Source organism: Oncorhynchus mykiss, chromosome 20 (assembly GCF_057628025.1).
Source record: "Oncorhynchus mykiss isolate SJ-2025 chromosome 20, ASM5762802v1, whole genome shotgun sequence".
Classification (NCBI taxonomy): domain Eukaryota; kingdom Metazoa; phylum Chordata; class Actinopteri; order Salmoniformes; family Salmonidae; genus Oncorhynchus; species Oncorhynchus mykiss.
In genome coordinates this window covers 5,661,191-5,685,872 of record NC_143041.1, presented here as the reverse complement: position 1 = coordinate 5,685,872, position 24,682 = coordinate 5,661,191, and the positions used below count along the sequence as shown (strand labels likewise).

The 24,682-nt window shown below is 40.7% G+C and overlaps 1 protein-coding gene and 1 long non-coding RNA gene across 3 annotated transcripts; both read right to left on the bottom strand.

Annotated features, from left to right (window-relative positions):
- Positions 1–11,355: 11,355 nt before the first annotated feature.
- On the bottom strand, positions 11,356–13,771 carry LOC149973636 (uncharacterized). The gene is made up of 2 exons (XR_016489288.1): positions 13,337–13,771; positions 11,356–12,379 (listed from the first exon to the last, which is right to left on the bottom strand). It is a non-coding gene; the product is annotated as an uncharacterized LOC149973636 (long non-coding RNA).
- A 529-nt stretch (positions 13,772–14,300) lies between these two features.
- LOC149973635 (TOG array regulator of axonemal microtubules protein 1-like) lies at positions 14,301–17,059 on the bottom strand. Of its 2 annotated transcripts, none has more exons than XM_090212041.1 (3): positions 15,755–17,059; positions 14,982–15,087; positions 14,301–14,830 (listed from the first exon to the last, which is right to left on the bottom strand). In XM_090212041.1, the coding sequence occupies exons 2-3, from the start codon at positions 15,048–15,050 to the stop codon at positions 14,591–14,593; spliced, it is 309 nt and encodes a 102-aa protein (XP_090068167.1). In that variant the 5' UTR covers positions 15,051–15,087; positions 15,755–17,059; the 3' UTR covers positions 14,301–14,590. The 2 variants fall into 2 exon arrangements, with proteins under 2 accessions (XP_090068167.1, XP_090068166.1); XM_090212040.1 differs by lacking the exon at positions 15,755–17,059 and adding an exon at positions 15,286–15,743.
- Positions 17,060–24,682: the final 7,623 nt, after the last annotated feature.

The following is a 24,682-nucleotide window of genomic DNA, read 5'->3' as shown; positions in this document are numbered from 1 at the left end:
ATGTGGTGATTTATAGCTTCCTGTGCCAACCGGAAGTGCCATAATTGGTGTCTCAGGGGCTGTTTCGAAGGGTTAAAAAAGTCAGATCTGTCCAAAACTTCATATATGTGATTAGGCAACCCCCATGAACTGTAAATCAGTCATTTTTCCCAAAAAAAATCAAAGGAAAAAAAAATTGCACTAAAACACAACTTGGATGGAGGGACGTATTGGGGTGCGTAGAGACAGACAGTGGCCGCAATAGTTAGCTTTGTTGGAGCTAAAAAAGAACGGTCGGACCTAGAGTTCCGAAACTTTAGAAACCTGTTCTAGACCTCCGGGCCATGGTGCGTGGCGAGTTACGTGGCTCTAGACGGTTCTCGGACCGAGAAACAGCCTCGTACATTTGAAATAACTTCAATTCATTTTTGCATCACGAAAATGACGACATTTAGAAATGTCCCAGAGTCGCAAGACTAGGTGCATTGCGAACGTCTCGGCCCATATAGACAGACCCCAACGTTTCTGTCCGATAGCTCATTCAAGGACCCCGTAGCAAGTCATGGAAAATAGTGGATTTTCAGCACCAATTAGGGTTTTTCTCGGACACCAAATGACCTATCGAGCCGAAACTCGGGATTCGGGGTCGCCTCACATAGGACTTCACATAATGTCCGAACTGGACCCGCAGCTAGAACGTAACTATGTGTTTTACCTTTTTATTATGTTTTCAACTGAAGGCGCTGTGAATTATGGGACTGCTCTGACATATGTGATAGTTGGCTACTAAATGAGTAGGAAAAAGTGGGTTTGGTGTCAATTGATATCCATTTGGTGTCATAGTGACATCTAATTGACTGATGGACACTGACTTGCTAGTTGACTTTTGTACATTTGCAATATGTTTAAACGGAGAGGGACCATCACCAAAATGGCAGTCTGAAATCAACACAAAAAATGGCATCACCATAGTCTCCAGACTGTTCTGAGTTCAACGAGCTATCCCGCTTGACCGTAGCTCGCTCGGTCTAGGCGCAGCGACCATTACAATAGTAGGCCCAATATGAAGCCTGCACCACAATGTCATTTGCTTTTGGGTGACAGTGAGAGAACCGTTAGAGTGAGAAGAAAAATTCCACCACATGAATGTTCCTAAGGTCCTCCCGATCTCAACAAGCCTAACCTTGACCGTGTGGCATTAACCCTTCACAGTAAAACAGGGTTTTTTGATCTCACAGATTACAGTGTCATCTCTCCCCATAGGAATACATTGCCTGCACCCCTAATTTCAACCTGAGGCCTATGTGGGTTATGAATGCCGTATGAACCTGTCTTCGGTACCAGTCCATCGGGCCACTATGAGGTCTACCTGTGTCGATTCTAAGCTTCCTGGACCAACCGGAAGTGGTTAAAATGCCCCTAAAAGTGTTTACCCATACACTGCATGCAGTTTGATAGACATAGTGCATTCAACCCTGTGTAGATCAGTCAATTCTTAACGTAAGGACTTAAAACTCAGGATTCTGTAACAGCATACCCCAATGAGGATATGTGTTGATTTATAACTTCCTGTGCCAACCGGAAGTGCCATAATTGGTGTCTCAGGGGCTGTTTCGAAGGGTTAAAAAAGTCTGATCTTTCCAAAACTTCATATGTGTGATTAGGCAACCCCCATGAACTGTAAATCAGTCATTTTTCCCAAAAAAAATCAAAGGAAAAAAAAATTGCACTAAAACACAACTTGGATGGAGGGACGTATTGGGGTGCGTAGAGACAGACAGTGGCTCCAATAGTTAGCTTTGTTGGAGCTAAAAAAGAACCGTCGGACCTAGAGTTCCGAAACTTTAGAAACCTGTTCTAGACCTCCCGTAGATGGTGCGTGGTGAGTTACGTGGCTCTAGAAGGTTCTCGGACCGAGAAACAGCCTCGTACATTTGAAATAACTTCAATTCATTTTTGCATCACGAAAATGACGACATTTAGAAATGTCCCAGAGTCGCAAGACTAGGTGCATTGCGAACGTCTCGGCCCATATAGACAGACCCCAACGTTTCTGTCCGATATCTCATTCAAGGACCCCGTAGCAAGTCATGGAAAATAGTGGATTTTCAGCACCAATTAGGGTTTTTCTCGGACACCAAATGACCTATCGAGCCGAAACTTGGGATTCGGGGTCGCCTCAGCTAGGCCAACACATAACATAAGAAATGGACCCGCAGCTAGAACGTAACTACGTGTTTTATGGTTTTTTTATGGTTTGTACCGAAGGCGTTGTGAATTTTGGGCCAGCTCTGAAGTATGTAATAGTTGGCTACTAAACGAGTTGGAAAAAGTGGGTTTGGTGTCAGTTTGTATCAGTTTGGTGGTCAGAATGATATCTAATTGACTGATGGACTCTTGTCCACTTGACTCTTGTACATTTGCAATATGATTCTATAGTGAAAAAACATCACCAAAAGCGACATTCTGAAATCAACCCAAACGAGCGATTGAGATGACCCAGAATCACTGCAAAGCCATCCCGAGTTCATCGGGCCAGTCAATTTCACATTCCTGCAGGATTTTTATAGCATGACAAATTCGTGATGGTACCTGCCCATTAAAACATATTGCAAATGCACAGTGACTTTGAAAAAGTAAGAAACAAAAAAAAATACATCTAACATTTTTTGAGCATGACAAATTCGTGATGGTACCTGCCCATTAAAACATATTCCAAATGCACAGTGACTTTGAAAAAGTAAGAAACAAAAAAAAATACATCTAAAATTTTTTGAGCATGACAAATTCGTGATGGTACCTGCCCATTGAAACATATTGCAAATGCACAGTGACTTTGAAAAAGTAAGGAAACATAAACAAATTCGATAAACAAATTCGTGATGGTACCTGCCCATTAAAACATATTCCAAATGCACAGTGACTTTGAAAAAGTAAGGAAACATAAACAAATTCGATAAACAAATTCGTGATGGTACCTGCCCATTAAAACATATTCCAAATGCACAGTGACTTTGAAAAAGTAAGGAAACAAAAAAAAATACATCAAAAAAATGTTGAGCATGACAAATTCGTGATGGTACCTGCCCATTGAAACATATTGCAAATGCACAGTGACTTTGAAAAAGTAAGGAAACATAAACAAATTCGATAAACAAATTCGTGATGGTACCTGCCCATTGAAACATATTGCAAATGCACAGTGACTTTGAAAAAGTAAGGAAACATAAACAAATTCGATAAACAAATTCGTGATGGTACCTGCCCATTAAAACATATTCCAAATGCACAGTGACTTTGAAAAAGTAAGAAACAAAAAAAAATACATCTAAAAAATTTTGAGCATGACAAATTCGTGATGGTACCTGCCCATTGAAACATATTGCAAATGCACAGTGACTTTGAAAAAGTAAGGAAACATAAACAAATTCGATAAACAAATTCGTGATGGTACCTGCCCATTAAAACATATTCCAAATGCACAGTGACTTTGAAAAAGTAAGAAACAAAAAAAAATACATCTAAAATTTTTTGAGCATGACAAATTCGTGATGGTACCTGCCCATTGAAACATATTGCAAATGCACAGTGACTTTGAAAAAGTAAGGAAACATAAACAAATTCGATAAACAAATTCGTGATGGTACCTGCCCATTAAAACATATTCCAAATGCACAGTGACTTTGAAAAAGTAAGAAACAAAAAAAAATACATCTAAAATTTTTTGAGCATGACAAATTCGTGATGGTACCTGCCCATTGAAACATATTGCAAATGCACAGTGACTTTGAAAAAGTAAGGAAACATAAACAAATTCGATAAACAAATTCGTGATGGTACCTGCCCATTAAAACATATTCCAAATGCACAGTGACTTTGAAAAAGTAAGGAAACAAAAAAAAATACATCTAAAAAATTTTGAGCATGACAAATTCGTGATGGTACCTGCCCATTGAAACATATTGCAAATGCACAGTGACTTTGAAAAAGTAAGGAAACATAAACAAATTCGATAAACAAATTCGTGATGGTACCTGCCCATTAAAACATATTGCAAATGCACAGAGACTTTGAAAAAGTAAGGAAACATAAACAAAAAAACATCCCAAAAAATGTTGGGTAACCAGCTGCATATTTTAGATCACAAGCTTGAATTTTGAGCATGACAAATTCGTGATGGTACCTGCCCATTAAAACATATTGCAAATGCACAGTGACTTTGAAAAAGTAAGGAAACATAAACAAAAAAACATCCCAAATTTTTTTTTTGGGGTTACCAGTTGCATATTTTAGATCACCAGGTGCACATTTCAGGTCACCAGGTGCACATTTCAGATCACCAGGTGCACGGAGGAAAATATTTACTTTTGACTTTGACTTTTGACTTCCTATGACATCATATTGCAAATGGAGAAAACATATGCCTTATGCACAAGTAAAACAAAAAGAAATATGTAATACAAGTTGACCAAGGTATAGTTTGAGCAAAGTAAAGTTTGAATTTTGAGCATGACAAATTCGTGATGGTACCTGCCCATTAAAACATATTGCAAATGCACAGTGACTTTGAAAAAGTAAGGAAACATAAACAAAAAAACATCCCAAAATTTTTTTTTTGGGTTACCAGTTGCATATTTTAGATCACCAGGTGCACATTTCAGGTCACCAGGTGCACATTTCAGATCACCAGGTGCACGGAGGAAAATATTTACTTTTGACTTTGACTTTTGACTTCCTATGACATCATATTGCAAATGGAGAAAACATATGCCTTATGCACAAGTAAAACAAAAAGAAATATGTAATACAAGTTGACCAAGGTATAGTTTGAGCAAAGTAAAGTTTGAATTTTGAGCATGACAAATTCGTGATGGTACCTGCCCATTAAAACATATTGCAAATGTACAGTGACTTTGAAAAAGTAAGGAAACATAAACAAAAAAACATCCCAAAATGTTTTTTTTGGGTTACCAGTTGCATATTTTAGATCACCAGGTGCACATTTCAGGTCACCAGGTGCACATTTCAGATCACCAGGTGCACGGAGGAAAATATTTACTTTTGACTTTGACTTTTGACTTCCTATGACATCATATTGCAAATGGAGAAAACATATGCCTTATGCACAAGTAAAACAAAAAGAAATATGTAATACAAGTTGACCAAGGTATAGTTTGAGCAAAGTAAAGATTGAATTTTGAGCATGACAAATTCGTGATGGTATCTGCCCATTAAAACATATTGCAAATGCACAGTGACTTTGAAAAAGTAAGGAAACATAAACAAAAAAAATCAAAAACATTTCGTTGCACATTTTAGATCATCAGTTGCACGGAGGAAAATCGTTACTTTTGACTTTGACTTTTGACTTCCTATGACATCATATTGCAAATGGAGAAAACATATGCCTTATGCACAAGTAAAAAAAATATGATAATAAAGCATGACTAAAGTATGTTGATAAAGTTCTTATACATGTGTTATTGACACAAAAATCGAAAGAATTTTGAAAAAAGGTCCAGAAAGCACTTTTTTAAGGATGTATGAAGTTTTTTACCAAATTTTGACATTTTTGACTTTTGACTTTTGACTTCCTATGAAATCATATTCCAAATGGAGAAAACATATGCCTTATGCACAAGTAAAAAAAAATATATATATATGATAATAAAGTATGACTAAAGTATGTTGATAAAGTTCTTATACATGTGTAATTGACACAAAAATCGAAAGAATTTTGAAAAAAGGTCCAGAAAGCACTTTTTTAAGGATGTGTGAAGTTTTTTACCAAATTTTGACATTTTTGACTTTTGACTTTTGACTTCCTATGAAATCATATTGCAAATGGACAAAACATATGCCTTATGCGCATGTACTTAAAAATATATATATATATGATGACAAAAGTATACTCATACAGTTCTTACACATGTGTAATTGACAAAAAACTCGAAAGAATTTCGAAAAAAGGTCCAGAAAGCACTTTTTTAAGGGTTTTTAAGTTTTTTTTAAAAAATGTCATTTTTCAAAATTTGGCTTTTGGATGTTGACTTGGGTGCCATTTGCAATATGAAATGCCCCGGTGGAACGCACACGCCCCCTATTGGAATTTTGAAGTGTTACAATTGGCAATTGCCATATGGCATTTGCAATATACTTTGCATGAATCAACGCCAAATTGGGTGGTATTGACCATCGTGTATATGGTTTGTCCAATGCCAATATACCGCCATTTGTTTTTGTCCAAATCAGGGGGGTATTCCCTTACAATGCCAATGACTTGACCGCGTGATGGAGTTGCAACCCATGAAAATGTAAGCTCCAATTCAGATACCTACTGACTTTGTCTCTACAAATGTGATCAAGTTGCTTGTCTCACGCAACATACATTACAGATCACATTTACGGAACGTGTCTCTCTCTGATTTACTGTCACCGTCTCTCTCTCAGGCACAGACCTATCAGGAAACGTTATCTTCTATGGGAAGGGTTTTGTACGGTTAGACCGAAGAGACACATCGAGTCTTCAACTGTCTGCCTGACTTCACCGCCATTGGGCGGGCGCCCTTCGCCGCCCCCTGGACCTCTCCTTTCTTTGGACCTCTCTCTTCTTGCTCAACACCGACATCTGAAGCTATCACGAGATATCAGGCACGTCCAGTATTAGGCACTTTCAGGTTCAGAGAAAAGCACCAGGCATAAAGTGGCTCTTAACAACTCCACAAGGCTACAGGGCCAGATGGATTACCAGGACATGTACTCAGGGGCAGGCCTTAGGTTTTAGAAGTGGTGGGAGGTCTGGGGGTCCTCCCTACGAATTTCTGGGTCATCTAAAGCTCATTTCTACACAATCTAATACAACCATTTTAGGGTCATGTTGTGGTCACTTTTATTATAAATCAGAATGTGTTCAGGTCCTAAAATGAACCCCCACCAACTGCCAAATGGAGGTAGATTTTGGCAGTGTTGGGTAAGATGTCTATTTCACTAGCCACGTTGATGGGAGGTCAGGGCTCCACAGTGCCAGCATTTCACTCACTTGTAAATCAAAATAGTCAAGCATGATCACATTTACAGTAAAATACATGCTGCAGTAGCTGTATTTCTGCTGTTTTGTTTCATAGCTGGTAAATGACTCGCATTAAGTCAAAGAACTACAAATTCTATATAGCCTATCCCACCTTGTGCTGCAACACTGTCTGGCTGGGGGTTGTGCACACATGACGATCTGAGTGAAAGATACATTTTTAGAAGCGCTGCGCATAGGAATAAAAGTTGGTCTAATTTACTTGAAACTAAAGACTACTGGAGGGAGACTTGGTCCTTGTGTTTCTTGGCTATTTACATTGTTTTGTTCACAAGCTACGTTGTTTTTCAATGTTTGAGTTTCAACTGCTAGGGAAGAGAAGACAAAGCTGCTACTAGTCAGACTCAATCTCACAGGCAGTGGTGGGGAGTCGACTTCAAAAGAATCGAGTCTGTCCACTCACGGTGTCAACTACAATTTTTGGGTGTCAAGCTTGGCGGAATGGACTCCTCAGATTTAGTATTTTCTGCAATGGAGGAAACTATTTTCCATGGTTTACTTCAACAGCACAAACTCTCGCATCTTTCACAGCAAAGAAAGACGGAGTTAGCAATGGAGAGAGAGAGAGATGGGAGGGGCAAAGCCAGGCATAGGTAGGCACAGAGTTAGCGATGGAGAGAGAGAGAGAGGTGGAAGGGGCAAAGCCAGGCATAGGTAGGCATGTTGGCCACCAGGCAGACAGTCAGAAATGTGCAACTGTTTTCCGTAGTCTACTTCAAGAACACAAATTCTTGGATCTTTCACAGCCAAGAAAGATGAAGTCAGCAATAGAGAGAGTGAAATTGGAGGGGCAAAGCCAGGCATAAGTAGGCATGTTGGCGACCACGCAGACAGTCAGAAACATGCATCAGTAATCAACAGATTTAGGCTATAGGCTATTGCATGAGATTTTGAGTGAAAACCTCCTTCCATCAGCAAGGGCATTGAAGATGAAACGTGGCTGGGTCTTTCAGCATGACAATGATCCCAAACACACCACCTGGGCAACGAAGGAGTGGCTTCGTAAGAAGCATTTCAAGGTCCTGGAGTGGCCTAGCCAGTCTCCAGATCTCAACCCCATAGAAAATCTTTGGAGGGAGTTGAAAGTCCGTGTTGCCCAGCAACAGCCCCAAAACACCACTGCTCTAGAGGAGATCTGCATGGAGGAATGGGCCAAAATACCAGCAACAGTGTGTGAAAACCTTGTGAAGACTTACAGAAACGTTTGACCTCTGTCAAGGGTATATAACAAATTATTGAGATAAACTTTTGTTATTGACCAAATACTTATTTTCCACCATAATTTGCAAATAAATTCATTAAAAATCCTACAATGTGATTTTCTGGATTTTTTTTCTCATTTTGTCTGTCATAGTTGAAGTGTACCTATGATGAAAATTACAGGCCTCTCTCATCTTTCTAAGTGGGAGAACTTGCACAATTGGTGGCTGACTAAATACTTTTTTGCCCCACTGTGTGTGTATATATATACACATCTTTAATATGTATCTGTGTTTTTTTGTCCTCCAATAATCGGTATCGGCGTAGAAAAATCATATTCGTTCGACCTCTAGTATTAACTTCAGATGAAATGATTATGAGTTTCTGTTATTGTATCAGGACAGGCTATCCCATGAATTAAATTGAAACAGTAAATGACTCCACCAAGGCAACATACATAAGGTTCAATATGTGTATCATTACATTTTCATAGCACAACATCAAAAATATATAAAAATAATAAACCCCAATGAGTCGTGCACAACCCATGTCCAAATTATTTCAAGCTTATTAACCCGTTGGAGCTTAAAAAATCAGACAACACATAAAGTCCAGAAGCACCTCTCGTTGTGATTACTCACTACTTGTAGATATTCCTTCAGCGAAGTATGGCAGTTCCTTGCAGGTTTCCTCACAACATCCACAGCAAGCACCGCTATCAATGCAGACAGTACTCCTTAGCCGTAACCGATATCCCATGGGACCACGAACTCGTTAAGCTTTCCCAACCAATTATCTCTCGGTGTTACACGATGCTAGGCTAACCTCAAGGCTGTCAAATACCTCCACGATGAGACGATAGCTTCAGTCTTTACTAAGTCTTAACACAATTATAACTCTCTTATAAAAAAAATTGGTATTTCCCTTCATGTCTTAGTAGGTATGGGTTTTGTTCTCGTTTTGTCGTCTTCTTTTATAATTTTCTTCACCAACGGTCCTAATGTAAAACGTACATCTTTTCTCAACGTCTCTTTCCCTCTTTTTTTCCCCCAAGCCTCCCATTAACCAGGTCCACTCTCCCATTGGCCACAGCTTAACAAGCAACCTTATTGGTCAAAACATTAACTTCAAATCAAACCCAACTATTCACTTACACATTAAATACATATTTATTCAAAAAGAAATGCATTAACAACATTACAATTTAGGAGCAATTCAATCACCCTTTAAATATAATACCAATTAATTATAACAAATATACTCAGTACTTGGTTTTAACAAGAATAAACTCAATACCTAGTTCAAAACAAGGGTATTACATGTATAGAGGGGAGAACAAGTATTTGATACACTGCCGATTTTGCAGGTTTTCCTACTTACAAAGCATGTAGAGGTCTGTAATTTTTATCATAGGTACACTTCAACTTTGAGAGACAAAATCTAAAACAAAAATCCAGAAACTCACATTGTATGATTTTTAAGTAATTCATTTTCATTTTATTGCATGACATAAGTATTTGATCACCTACCAACCAGTAAGAATTCCGGCTCTCACAGACCAGTTAGTTTTTCTTTAAGAAGTCCTCCTGTTCTCCACTCATTACCTGTATTAACTGCACCTGTTTGAACTCGTTACCTGTATAAAAGACACCTGTCCACACACTCAATCAAACAGACGCCAACCTCTCCACAATGGCCAAGACCAGAGAGCTGTGTAAGGACATCAGGGATAAAATTATAGACCTGCACAAGGCTGGGATGAGCTACAGGACAATAGGCAAGTAGCTTGGTGAGAAGGCAACAACTGTTGGCGCAATTAGTTAGTTTTATATTCCGTCTCTATCAGTTGAAGTGTACCTATGATAAAAATTACAGACCTCTACATGCTTTGTAAGTAGGAAACACTGCCGATTTTCCAGGTTATCAAATACTAGTTCTCCCCACTGTATCTTGGTTATCTGTAAAATCTATTGGTAGCTAAATCCGGAGAAATGACGGACCATGTAAAAAAACTGTTGGTCACTTAATCCGGCTAGAAGGACCAAGTAAAAAATGGTTGGCTGGAATGCCCTCACCCGTCTGAGCGGTCAGCTGTGAATGCCCTCACCCACTATATACTTAACTGATTGGTTTGGTTCTGTCTCGTTTTCAATGGAAATATGGGAGGGGTCTGTTAATATTTTTTTGTGTGGGGGACTTCCGGTTAAGCACTTCCGGCCAGTAGTTCGCAGCTAGCTAACTCGATAACTTCCCAAACATGGATTCATGCAATATGGGCATTTAATGTTCGGTAAGGGGATGCCACAATTACTGGCAGAAACGGAAGCTGTTCATGGAGCAGGACTGTTTTGTCCACCAAACCTTTTTGAGATTGGAGTGCAGTTGTGCAGCTGTGCACCTTTTGATTTGCACCCACCTCCTATGGATGAGGAGTCTCTTCGGCTTTGGCTCAAAGCATTGAACTTGAAGAAGCCACCAAACCGACCCTATGAGTGTTCTTATCACTTGGTGGACAAGAGACCGACTGAAGAGCATCCTTTCCCTGAGAAGTGACTAGCCTAGATGCTCCAGTTAGGCTGGACTCATTACATTTTTAACAATGCTTTCTTCTGATTAAAAAAACTAGTTCATTGCATCCGCCGTGGAGCCCAGTTTCATATTACCATATCCCAGCTTCTTGCCAGTTTAGTTTTTAAATAGTAAAAAAAAACAGGCCTTATTTTAGAGCATTTTTTTACCCTGCCAGCTCCTATTAGTTCTATTGAGCACCGTGGCACCAACTCTCTTTCCGAATGTTCTATGCCCAGCCCATTGTTCTACATCACAATGCCTGCTTCACTATTGTTGGCAATGAGACATGCCCACGTTGTAACGTAAACAACAAATTGCTTGTGGAACTCTGAAGTCGTACCATTGTTGCCTATAGGGAAAGATATGCAGTTGAAGTCGAAAGTTTACATACACCTTAGCCAAATACATTTAAACTCACAATTCCTTTTCACAATTCCTGAAATTTTATCTTAGTAAAATTCCCTGTTTTTAGGTCATTTAGGATCACCACTTTATTTTAAGAATGTGAAATGTCAGAATAATAGTAGAGAGAATGATTTATTTCAGCTTGTATTTCTTTCATCACATTCCCAGTGGGTCAGAAGTTTACATACACTCAATTAGTATTTGGTAGCATTGCCTTTAAATAGTTTTACTTGGGTAAAACATTTCGGGTAGCCTTCCACAAGCTTCCCGCAATAAGTAGGGTGAATTTTGGCCCATTCCTCCTGACAGCAAGCAATGCAGGTGTAGAAGCACGGTGGCTAGGAAGAAAAAACTCCCTAGAAAGGCCAGAACCTAAGAAGAAACCTAGAGAGGAACCAGGCTATGAGGGGTGGCCAGTCCTCTTCTGGCTGTGCCGAGTGGAGATTATAACAGAACATGGCCAAGATGTTCAAATGTTCATAGATGACCAGCAGGGTCAAATAATAATAATCACAGTGGTTGTCGAGGGTGCAACAGGTCAGCACCTCAGGAGTAAATGTCAGTTGGCTTTTCATAGCCGATCATTGAGTATCTCTACCGCTGCTGTCTCTAGAGAGTTGAAAACAGCAGGTCTGGGACAGGGAGCACGTCCAGTGAACAGGTCAGTGTTCCATAGCCACAGGCAGAACAGTTGAAACTGGAGCAGCAGCACAGCCAGGTGGACTGTGGACAGCAAGGAGCGCTCAGTTGCACGAGATAAAGAAAGAAAGAAAGAACGAGAGAATTAGAGAGAGCATACTTAAATTCACACAAGACACCGGATAAGACCAGAGAAATACTCCAGATATAACAGACAAACCATAGCCCCCCGACACATAAACTACTGCAGCATAAATACTGGAGGCTGACTCAGTAGAGGTCGGGAGACACTGTGGACCCATCCAACGATACCCCCGGACAGGGCCAAACAGGCAGGGTATAACCCTACCCACTTTGCCAAAGCACAGCCCCCACACCACTAGAGGGATATCTTCAACCACCAACTTACCATCCTGAGACAAGGCCGAGCATAGCCCACAAAGATCTCCGCCACGGCACAACCCAAGGGGGGGCGCCAACCCAGACAGGAAGAGAAACCTGAGAAAAAATAAGACATACATTAAGGTAGAATTTGCAAGAGGGTTTGTTTTAGCAATGTACCGCATTACCTGATCTTCAAATCATCTCAACAATCTAACAATTGGGTTTTAACCGTTCGTTATTATGAAAATCTTAGCGAATCTGCACAGCGCTTGGCTCAGACCGACCATTGTGATCAAGTAGGGTTGTCTTCATTAGGCACCAAACAGAAGGAAGGAAACTGAATCAGGTACTCACTATTTGGACTCATTTACATTTGTAATTTTTACCCCAATTTCGTGATATCCAATAGGTAGTTGCAATCTTTGCCCATCGCTGCAACTCCCGTAAAGACTCTGGAGAGGCGAAGGTCGAGAGCCGTGCGTCCTCCGAAACACAACCCAGCCAGGCCGCACTGCTTCTTGACACAATGCCCGCTTAACCTGGAAGCCAGCAGCACCAATGTGTCGGAGGAAACACCATACACTTGGTGACCGTGTCAGCGTCCATTGCACCCCGCCTACCACAGGAGGTTGCTAGTTGGCGTAGGGAGAAGAACATCCCTGCCGGCCAAACATCCCGGCTAAGCTTTTGGCTTTTTAACTTTCAAACCCACATGGGTGCCTGGACTTGGATTGTCCTATGCCACGTAGCACTTATTTGTGTTTATAATTTTTCATTTTTGTTTTCAATTACTATTTCCCTCCAAGAGAACCTGTGGTTGTTTTGGAATACCTAAAATCTGCAATTCAATCCATGACACCCTTTAGCAAAGATGCTGTAGACAGACGACAATGTGGCTTTTAAAGTCAATTTCAATTTGTATTCGTGGTAAACGCTGCAGATGTTGACTCAAGACTAAATTACCTTTAAAAGCTGCATTGTCGGCGATCTAGTGCTATAGCGAGCCATGGATTTAATCCCAGCCTTAACTGTTATGTTGAAGCAAGCTACTTTACAGGAGGAACTTCCCACCTGACTTCCTGTGAAGGGTCCACAGCCAGTTTACTGACGGCAATCAAGAAACGGTCAGTGAGGTCTTTCTTCCCCGAGAGGAGACGAGCCGTCCCCATGACCTCAGCCAGTCTCTCCAGGTGGTCTCTCCAGGTGCTGAGCAGTACAGCTCCTCACCACAGGTGGCTGAGGAAGGAAAAACAGAGCACATCAGTTACATGTCATAGAGATACATGAGTTAGGAGATGAATGATAATGGATTTTATTGATGAAGTCTCATCGATGGATCAAAATGTTCGCTAAGACTTTATATTAAGGTCCCTTAATATGCCATTTATAAACTGTTTGTAAAGAGTTTACTTACCATTTATGAATCATTATTCCTACATTTGTAAATGTCAATAAGAAATCTATAAATAGTTATTTACACATTTATAAACGCTATTTTAAATGATTTGTTCATGATTTATCAGATAAATGTTTGTTCACAATTTGTAAATTATTAATAATGTACTATAAACCAGTTATAAAGGAGTTATTGTCAAGGCAGGTGGTTGATGGTTAATGGTTGATTAATGGTTTGACTCACCATATATTTATAAATGTCACAAATGGTGTATTTATTAATGAGTGCATTTATGAATGTGAGTACATGCACTTACTAATACCTCAGTGCCTCACTAATAGCCCCTAATCTAAAGTGTTCACTATATATTCACTATATACTTTATACATTTTTATTTTATTTATTTGACCTTTATTTAACTAGGCAAGTCAGTTAAGAACAAATTCTTATTTCAATGACGGCCTAGGAACAGCGGGTTAACTGCCTGTTCAGGGGCAGAACGACCTTGTCAGCTCAGGGATTTGAACTTGCAACCTTCCGGTTACTAGTCCAACGCTCTAACCACTAGGCTACCCTGCCGCCCCTAAATGACTTGTTACTCCACAAAGGCTAGCACACATCAGTAGACAGTACCTCTCCACCAATGGCTAAAAATAATCTAAGTAACGCAATGGTTAAATAAGAAGTACACAACACAAGGAAGTATAAGACATAACAAAAACATGTGATTCCATTCAAATGTGACGTCTAGCGTTGGGGTGAGTTGCTGCCGGAACTGTTGTGGAATAACCTAGCATGCTGATGAAAAAGGCAGTTAAATAAAAACTAGCAGTATTTCAATCTTCTCAATTTTGAGGCTTGGATAATGGGATAATTTGTGGAAGTCCGGATCTACCGCTTAGTGAGTGTTAATGGACCCCTCTCCCTCTTTACCTCAGCCCACCGACCAGCAGGGCATTCATGACACGGGTAGGGGTGCAGCTCTGCACCATGTGACCCAGGGCAAAGTTGGCGCCCTGCGGGATGAAGGTGTTGGCCTTCCTGGCTTTGTGGAGCAGCACGCGTGCCGTCCCCTCCACCTCACTGTCCATGGCCCTCTGGAGGTGTACGTACATGTCACCCAGTGTGGCCATGGCGGCACAGGACACTACAGAGCGCAGGTTCTTCACCTGAATCATAATAACATGCAGAGGACCAGCTATTAATGTTGAGCAGTACAACCCACGAACATCAGAAACATGACACAATAATTTGACTTGTTCTCCAAATGTAGCAGATTTGTGCAGATGAATGAATAGGGCAGTGAATGAATACAGCTACCTCATTTATAATGGCAAGGCAGATATCATGGAGTTTAGGCATCAGTATGTCCATGTGGTTCTGAGCCATCACACGGAGAGAGGTCAAGCCCTCGATCTTCTTCTCCCTGCAATTCAGTGAAAGAAATGTAAGCATTTTACACAACATTTTCCAAAAACATTATAATGATGTTCATCAATTAGGACTCTGGTCTCTTAATTTCAGAAGTTTCTAGGCTCTGTAGCTCAAATCTACATTTCCAAGGACACTACACTGTGCTTCCTTTAGCCTAGCTCCATTGGTCTTGTCTACAGTGAATGCTCACCAGTCATCAGAGGCAGAGTGGAGCAGCTTGAAGGTCTTAGTCAGGGCCTGCTCTGGGTTGGACAGGGGCTGCAATCTGGCCTGGTTCTTAATTTGGCCCTTTGGCTCACTGGCTGCCATCTTGTCTATGGGTTGACAGCAGACATCTATCTCTCTATGAACTGATTGTATTTATTTATGTATTTACTCATTTCCATATCTGTTTGTAGCTTTTAACACTAGTTCATTATGATATCATTTTAAATTTAGCACATATATTTTTGGTGCTCTCCCTGCTCAGAAACAGGGTCCAATTAGCCTTGAGTAAAGGTTATCTCACTGTGAAACAGGCAAATCAAGTGTGGAAAAATGTATTAGCCCTGGGCTAAAGCCATTTGTGTCCCTTCCCTTCCTACTGTTTTTCTATCACTCTACCTAGCTTCACCTCCCTGTCTAATTTACATTAGTGTGAGTACATGAGAGGGACTGACCTGAGCCGGTGGCAGCCTTTGGCAGGCTAAGGAACCTTATAGGCCGAGGCAGTTTGCTCCTGGGCTTGGTAGGAGGGGGAGCCGGCCTGGGTGGGCTGTCAAGCGACTTGACCGGGGTCCCAACAAGACTGAACACTCTTGGTTGCTCCTTGTGGCAAATTCTATCGGCTGGGGAATTAGCTCAAATGGTAGAGTCCTTGCTTGGCATGCGAGAGGTAGTGGGATCGATGCCCGCATTCTCCAAAAACACTTTATTTTTGTGGATCCAAGAAAGCTCCAGTTCACACTTCATGCAGCCTTGTCTTACAACAACCAACTGTCATGTAACAATGACAAGCATCTTTCATGTAACACTGATGTCACAATGTCAGATGAAAAAGGAAGACATTACTTACTTTCAGAGAAGCAGCGTAGCACACACCATTGAGGCCCACCAACAAAGCTGTTGGCAGTTTCCTTGAACGCCCCGCTTGACCGTAGCTTGCTCGGTCTGAGCACAGCGTGACAAAAGTACGCCCATAATGAAGCCTGGCCCTAAATTGCAGGTGCTGTTGGGTGACAATGGGAGAACAGTTAGGGTTAGAAGCACAATTCGACCTCAGGAACATTCCTGAGGTCCTCCCGATCTGTGCAATCCTAACCGTGACGAATTGTCAGAAGTGGGTTTCAAACCATGCCTATAGGGGATTCTGCGACCTGAATGACTTAATGGTTATTTTAATTGCAATCGTGTTTTTTCTTTTTCTTTTAGGGCTTGACAAGGTTTCTTACCTATGACCTGTGGCTTGACTTTAGATGTGGCCAGTTCGATTACCCTGCAGACTTTAAGAGTGTCTTCAGAATATGGCCATTTTGACATGAATTTAAAAATGCCTCGGATAGGACCAAAAAAGTGTCTGGAGCTATCCGTCAGGGTAAGAGTGACAACAGGTTTCCACATGTCAAAATGGGGGAAATCTTAGCAAATGGCTTAATGGTTATTCATGAGAATCGTGTTGTTGTATTGTTGAGTGTATCATGGGATCTCACCTGAAATCTGTGGCTTGACTACAAACCTGTAACCTATGCTACTGTGGCCTATAGAGCTAGAATGGTGGATAAACAGGTGTGTAAAGGTGTGAGGTGGGATAGATGGCTTGCAGTCCTATCCCAAATGGACAACTAATCTCTATGTACTTGTGGAGATCTGAGAGGATGTGATTGGTATAAGAAACACAACTAAACTTCCACCTCCAGAGGGGTCAAAAAAATTCATTTCTGTTGTCAGCAGGATTCAAACCTGCACTGGAAGATCCTAATGGATTTCTAGTCCATCGCCTTAACCGCTCGGCCACGACAACATTCGCAGAAGAAAACAGGCTTGTTAGGAGTGAATGGGCCACCAGGCAAAGCCTGCAGAAAGTGATAATTTTACAACTGAAAGATAATGCAGTAACTCATTCATTATAATGCAGTAACTCATTATAATGCGATAACATGAAATGTTCCCCTCATTCATTTGTTATTAACTAGAGCTGTTTTCTTATTTTCCTTGATCTTTGCTCAGCTCCAGAAGGTTTGCATTTGAGAGTGTTTATTATAAATTGTTATTTCACTGTGTGAAGTTGTTATTTCATCATCTTATTATTACTGCTAAGCAGCATGACTCCTGAGAGGCACTAAACAACTGTAAGGGAATACCCCCCTGAAATGGACAAAAATGAATGGCAAAACATTGGACAAACCATGTACACGGTGTCCAATACCACCCAATGTGGCGTTGATTCGTGCAAAGTTGATGGCAAATGCCAGTTGTAACACTTCAAAAATCCAACAGTGCGGAGTGCGCTCCACCTTGGTTTTTCATATTGGAAATGCAACCCAAGTCAACATCCAAAAGCAAAAAGCGATTTTTGTGTCAATTACACATGTATAAGAACTGTATCAACATACTTTAGTCATATTTTATTATCATTTTTTTTTTTTACTTGTGCATAAGGCATATGTTTTCTCCATTTGGAATATGATTTCATAGGAAGTCAAAAGTCGAAAATGTGATCTTAAAAAAAAAAAAACGTATCACCCTCGTAAAAAAGTGCTTTCTGGACCGTTTTTCGAAATTGTTTTGATTTTAAGTCAATTAATCATGTGTAAGAACTGTATGAATATACTCTTGTAAAATGTTATCATATTATTATTTTTATTTTTTACTTGTGCATAAGGGGGTAGCCAGGTAAGGTCATGCTGGCCATGTCTCGACCTGGAAACAAAACAGAAACTAAATTAATTAATTTATTCATTTCGGCTGTCGGCTACCCGATCCAAACGAGTGTGCTCGCATGCTCCCTATAAAGACATTCTCTTGAAAAATTTAAGCGGCAGAATTACCCCGGGACAGTAGAGGGCACACACAAACAGACACACACAAACAAGGAAGACACGAGAGGGAAAATAAAATAATGTGAGAGACAGATGACTGGCGAGAAAATGTTATTTGTGCGAATTTGCCTGGGATCTACAATATTTGATGGACCTAGCAACACTTATAATAAGCGAGATATGGAGACAGAGATCATGCCAGTTACAGGTTCACAATGGTGGATGTGGGGGCATGCGGCCGAGAGAGCTATGGAGAAGTGTTTAATTAAATAAAGTTATTTTGGATCTGGACTGCCACAGAAGACCCTCTATTTACCAACGCTAGCTGTTCTGCCAGGTACCACAACACCAAGTTCTCTTGTTTTCCTGGGAGATGCAGCTTTCTTCCTAAATGAAACCTCATGCGCCCAGGTATGTTGATAATAGAATGTTGGAATCAATTTACCTTTCTCTGTTTCTAATTTCCCTTTTTACTGCGTACATGCATACACCTTTATATGAGAAGTACCATTTTTCAAGGCTTTTAGAATGTGGTTCCTGGGAAATAGTACAGTGTTTTTTTGTTTAGGCAAATACATTTAAACTAAGTTTTTTACACAATTTCAGACATTTAATCCTAGCAAAAAATCCCTGAATGTGAAATGTCAGAATAATAGGAGAGAGAATGATTTTTTTCAGTTTTTATTTCTATCATGACATTCCCAATGGGTCAGAAGTTTACATTCACTCAATTAGTATTTGGTAGCATTGTCCTTAAATGGTTGAACTTGGGTCAAATGTTTCGGGTAGCCTTCCACAAGCTTCCCACAATAAGTTAGGTGAATTTTGACCCATTCCTCCTGACAGAGCTGGTGTAACTGATTCAGGATTGTAGGCCACCTTGCTCGCACATGCTTTTTCAGTTCTGCATACACATTTTCTATGGGATTGAGGTCAGGGCTTTGATGGCCACTCCAATATCTTGACTTTGTTGTCCTTAAGTCATTTTGCCACAATTTTCCTTACAAGTATGGTTGGGGTCACCCATTTGACACCAAGCTTTAACTTCCTGACTGATGTCCTGAGATGTTGCTTCAATATATCAAAATAATTTTTCTCCCTCATGACACCATCTATTTTGTGAAGTGCACCAGTTTGGAGGTAGGCCTTGAAATACATCCAAAGGTACACCTCCAATTGACTCAAAATATGTCAATTAGCCTTTCAGAAGCTTCCAGAGTGTAACGGTTTTCTTTAGGTGAAGGAGAGGCGGACCAAAACGCAGCTTGGTGGTTATTCATGGTTCTTTAATAAAGAAAACTATACATGAATAAAGTAATGAAACAATGAACGTGAGAAAACCTCAACAGCCTATCTGGTGACAACAAACACAGGAACAATCTCCCACGAAACACTCAAAGAATATGGCTGCCTAAATATGGTTCCCAATCAGAGACAACGATAAACACCTGCCTCTGATTGAGAACTACTCCAGACAGCCATAGACTATGCTAGATACCCCCCCACTAAGCCACAAACCCAATACCTAACAAAACCCCAAGACAAAACACACCACATAAAAAAAACCATTTCACACCCTGGCCTGACCAAAATAATAAAGAAAACACAAAATACTAAGACCAGGGCGTGACACAGAGCCATGACATTTTCTGGTATTTTCCAAGATGTTTAGAGGCACAGTCAACTTAGTGTATGTAAACTTCTGACCCACTGGAATTTTGATACAGTGAATTATAAGTGAAATAACCTGTCTGTGAACAATTGTTGGAAAAATTACTTGTGTCATGCACAAAGCAGATGTCCTAACCGACATGCCAAAACTCTAGTTTGTTTTATCAAAAGATTTGTGGAGTGATTGAAAAACGAGTTTTAATGAATCCAACATAAGTATATATAAACTTCTGACTTCTACTGTATATATGACATATTCTCTTGTTACCTCTCATTCACAGGTGTCCATCTCAATAAACCTGGGCATACCTGGAACTATCACCACTCTTGTTCTCGGAGTCAGAGAATGCATTCGTGGCTGCTTCTTGATGGATGCACAGATTCAGTTCTTTGTGGGCACTGTGAACCAATAGAGTTTTAATCATCTGATTTTTATTTGGATTTCATGTAATGGACATACACAAAATAGTCCAAATTGGTGAAGTGAAATGAAAAAAAGTACTTGTTTCAAAAAATAAAATAACAATTACAAATGGAAAAGTGGTACGTGCATATGTATTCACCCCCTTTGCTATAAAGCCCCTAAAAAAGATCTGGTGCAACTAATTACCTTCAGAAGTCACATAATTAGTCAAATAAAGTCCATTTGTGTGCAAACTAAGTGTCACATGATCGGTCACATGATCCCAGTGTATACACACCTGTTCTGAATGGCCCCAGAGTCTGCAACACCACCAAGCAAGCGGCACCATGAAGACCAAGTAGCTCTCCAAACAGGTCAGGGACAAAGTTGTGGAGAAGTAAATATCAGGTTTGGGTTATATATATATATATATTTTTAAACGTCGAACATCCCACGGAGCAACATTAAATCCATTATAATAAAATGGAAAGAATAAGGCACCCCAACAAACCTGCCAAGAGAGGGCTGTCCACCAAAACTCACAGACCAGGCAAGGAGGGCATTAATCAGAGAGGCAACAAAGAGACCAAAGATAACCATGAAGGAGCTGCAAAGCTCCATAGTGGAGATTGGAGTATCTGTCTATAGGAACACTTTAAGCCATACACTCCACACAGGTGGGCTTTATGGAAGAGTGGCCAGAAAAAAAGCCATTGCTTAATGAAAAAAATAAGCAAACACGTTTGATGTTTGTCAAAAATCATGTGGGAGACTACACAAACATATGAAAGAAGGTACGATGTCTGGCACAAATCCAACACCTCATCACCCCAAGAACACAATTCCCACAGTGAAGCATGGTGGTCGCAGCATCCTGCTGTTGGGATGTTTTACACCGGCAGGGACTGGGAAACGGGTCAGAATTGAAGAAGTGGGGGAGCACGTGATGCCGCGGAGCTGAGCAGACGTTGACAAACCGAGCTCTTCAAAGTTATTCTATTATTACCTAAATAACAACGTTGAAACAATATTCTAACATCAGCTGATAAATTGTCAAGTACTTACCTTCCCAAAGAGCCATGGACCTCCGACCGAGAGGCAAGAAGGACGACCAAAACATTGTTGATTCCCAAGATAACGATAACGCTAAAGCTAGAAAGATTAGCATTAGCCCTCATAACTCAGACGACAGTTCCAGACTGTTGCTCTCAGCAGCCCCTTGCGAGCCTGCCGACATGTTGGCTACTCTCCTCCGGGAAATTCAGGATGGTAACAAAGGTATTTCTATGAAAATTGATAAGAAATCGCCTGAACTCCATTCTTCCTTTGACGACCTGAAATCCTCCATGAATTATCTCCTTTTGAGAACGACTGAGGCAGAGTTGCGCATTACCACAGTCGAAGATACCATCACTCGACATGACCAGGTCTTGATACAACTGCAAAAGGACAATGCCTACCTCAAAAACAAGGTAGATCAGATGGAGAACCAGAGTAGACATAGTAATATCCGTTTGGTGGGATTGAAAGAGGACAGCGAGGGCCGTGACCCGGTCCGTTTCTTCACTCAATGGATCCCGGAGGTCCTAGGCATAATCAACTTCACCAAGCCGCTGGAAATCGAACGCGCCCACAGAACATCAGCGCCGAAACCCCGGCCAGATGAGCCCCCACGGGCCGTCCTGATCAGGTTCCTCCGTTTCCAAGACCGAGAGAAGATACTGCAACTCGCAAGAGCCAAAGGGGACATCACCATCGATGGAAAGAGGGTCAGCCTTTTATGAGCGTGGATCTCGCCAGACGTTGCAAGCAGTTCAGACCTGCCGCCAAAGCACTGAAGGAGAAGAACATCACCGGCTACCTCATCCACCCTGCGCGGATTAAAGTTCAATACAAAGGCCGAAGCCATCTCTTCAACACACCGGGAAAAGTGCACACTTTTCTCAAAGAACTGAACAACGTGTGAGCCAGGACGGTCTCTCTGGGGGATAAAATGCAGTTTGTTTGTTTTCTCTCATCCGGACTGAGCTGCTGATATCTTCTGGTCACTATAATTGATTTGTACATTTTCAACTAACTGTATCTTTCCGGGGTGAGTTCTATTACATTTACAGGAGAGTATATTTTGGTTTAGTCCATATCCACTGGGCGAAGCAAGTAAGTGGGCTTAGGCCCACTGCTTTCCCCCTCATTTATGTTAATCTTTCGAAAAGAGACTCAAGCAGCCCTTACAGTGGGCAGTAAATATTCAGCCATAAATATCTATTCACAACGTTTGTTTTCAACTTCGAGAGCTCGCAGGTTTTAGTTTACACCAAGGTTTAGCTAGTAAGAGCAAGATGGAAAGGGAGCAGCAACGTATCTCTACAAGTGTATTCATGTTTGATTGTTGGGATTGTTGTTTTAGTCTGACAATCGGGGTAGGTGGGATTTTTATTATTTTTTTCTTCCTTTTTTCTATGTTTATTGTTTCCCTCCTAAAGAGACACACAGGTCACTTCTGTGTTCAAACCGAAGTTGAAACATTTCCTAATTATCTACATATGATAGATTTTCATTCAGTTACATATTTGAAACCCAACCTATGCTTACTCCACTAAAATAGGTCACATTCAACGTAAAAGGCCTTAACAGCCCGATTAAAAGGAAAAGAGTCTATACATACCTTAAGAAATTAAAGGCTGACATTGTGTTTTTACAAGAAACACATCTTACATCCAGTGAATACAAGAAATTGAAGAGGGAATGGGTAGGACAAGTTTTTGCGTCCTCTTTTAACTCCAAAGCAAGAGGAACTGCAATTTTGATAAGTAGACACATCCCCTTCTGCATCAACAACACCATCTCTGATCCCCCTGGCAGGTTTGTTTTGGTGCAGGGGCATATGTTATCAGAGTCTTGGACCTATTTCAAAATTTATGCTCCTAACTTCGATGACCATAAGTTTATTTAGAATGTCTCCCTTCAGGTCGCTCAAGCACCACCAGGATGGCTACAGGTTTGAGGAGATTTACATTTTTGTTTAGATAGAGTTCTTGATAGGTCCTCTGATAAACCCTCACTTCTTACCAAAGCCGGCAAACTCACCATGTCATTCATGAAAGATCTCAATTTACTAGACATCCGGAGACAGTTGCACCCACAGGATAGGGACTACTCTTTTTATTCACACCCACACAACACACACACGCATAGATAACTTTTTACTTTCGACCCAACTGTTTCATAGAGTGTTAGATGTCGAGTATCTCCCCAGATTTCTTAGTGACCATTCTCCTCTGGTATTATCAATCTCCATTCCTACCAAGGTAAATGGAGCATGTAGATGGAGACTAAATTCTACACTCCTAAAGCAACCTGAATTTTGTGCATTCATCAAAGAGCAGATCAATATTTTTACTTTGACAAACAAACCCTCCGCTCCTGACAGTTTCATTCTTTGGGACACATTGAAGGCCTATCTGAGGGGACAGATCATTTCCTATTCTAAAGGGCTGAAGAGAAAACACGGTGCGGAACTGAGTGGACTTGAATCTGAAATCTCCGAGCTAGAGAGAACCTACGAAAGAGGCCCGACTAAAGTTCTATACAGGCTTTTGGTAAATAAAAAATTAAATATAATAAAAAATGAAATATATATTAATGCTATATAAACTCTTACTAATGAGACATCTTTCGACCATACTGAAATGAATAATACTTTTAAGAAATACTATGAAGACCTCTACACTTCCCAATGAAGCGATGATCTATCAGAGATCGACTCCTTTCTCTCCTCTCTCAACCTCCCATGCCTGTCAGGGGAAGACAGTGAGCGCCTGAGTGAACACTTCTCAGTTCCTGAATTGTTGGAGGCCATTAAATCCTTACCTTCTAATAAATCTCCTGCGGAGGATGGCTTCCCTCCAGAGTTCTATAAGAATTTAGGGAGCTGTTGGTCCCCTACCTTATGGAGGTACTTAAAAAAGCCAGGGAAGACAACTGCTTTCCAGAGTCTTTCTCTCAAGCAGTGATTACTGTAATCCACAAGAAAGGGAAAAACCCGCTAAAGTGCACCTCCTATAGACCAATCTCTCTCCTTAACACAGATTGTAAACTGGTCACCAAGATGCTATCTAAGAGACTGGAGTCATGTTTCCCCCTGTTGGTCAACCCATAGCAGACTGGCTTCATAATTAATAGATTGTCCTCCAATAATCTCAGAAGGTTCTTTGATATAATTCACCTTGCTAACAAAATACCTAGTGTCGCAGTCTCCCTCGATGCTGAAAAGGCCTTTGATAGGGTTGAATGGCCATACCTCTTTCGCGTCTTGGAAAAGTTCAGTTTAGGTACCGTGTTTGTAAATTTGATAAAATCACAACAAATCTCCTAAAGCTAGGATTGCTACCAATGGGATTACTTCCTCCTCTTTCCCTCTTTATAGGGGGAACAGACAAGGTTGCCCAATTAGCCCCCACCTCTTTGCCCTCACCATCGAACCATTGGCTGAGGCT

Bases quoted from the DNA above. Each gene is read 5' to 3' on its own strand.
- LOC149973635 (XM_090212040.1), bottom strand. From the start codon at position 15,404: ATGGCAGCCAGTGAGCCAAAGGGCCAAATTAAGAACCAGGCCAGATTG. The intron at 15,088-15,285 runs GTGAGCATTCAC...ACTGAATTGCAG, and splicing joins CACTCTGCCTCTGATGACTG to GGAGAAGAAGATCGAGGGCT. The intron at 14,831-14,981 runs GTAGCTGTATTC...ATTATGATTCAG, and splicing joins GCCTTGCCATTATAAATGAG to GTGAAGAACCTGCGCTCTGT.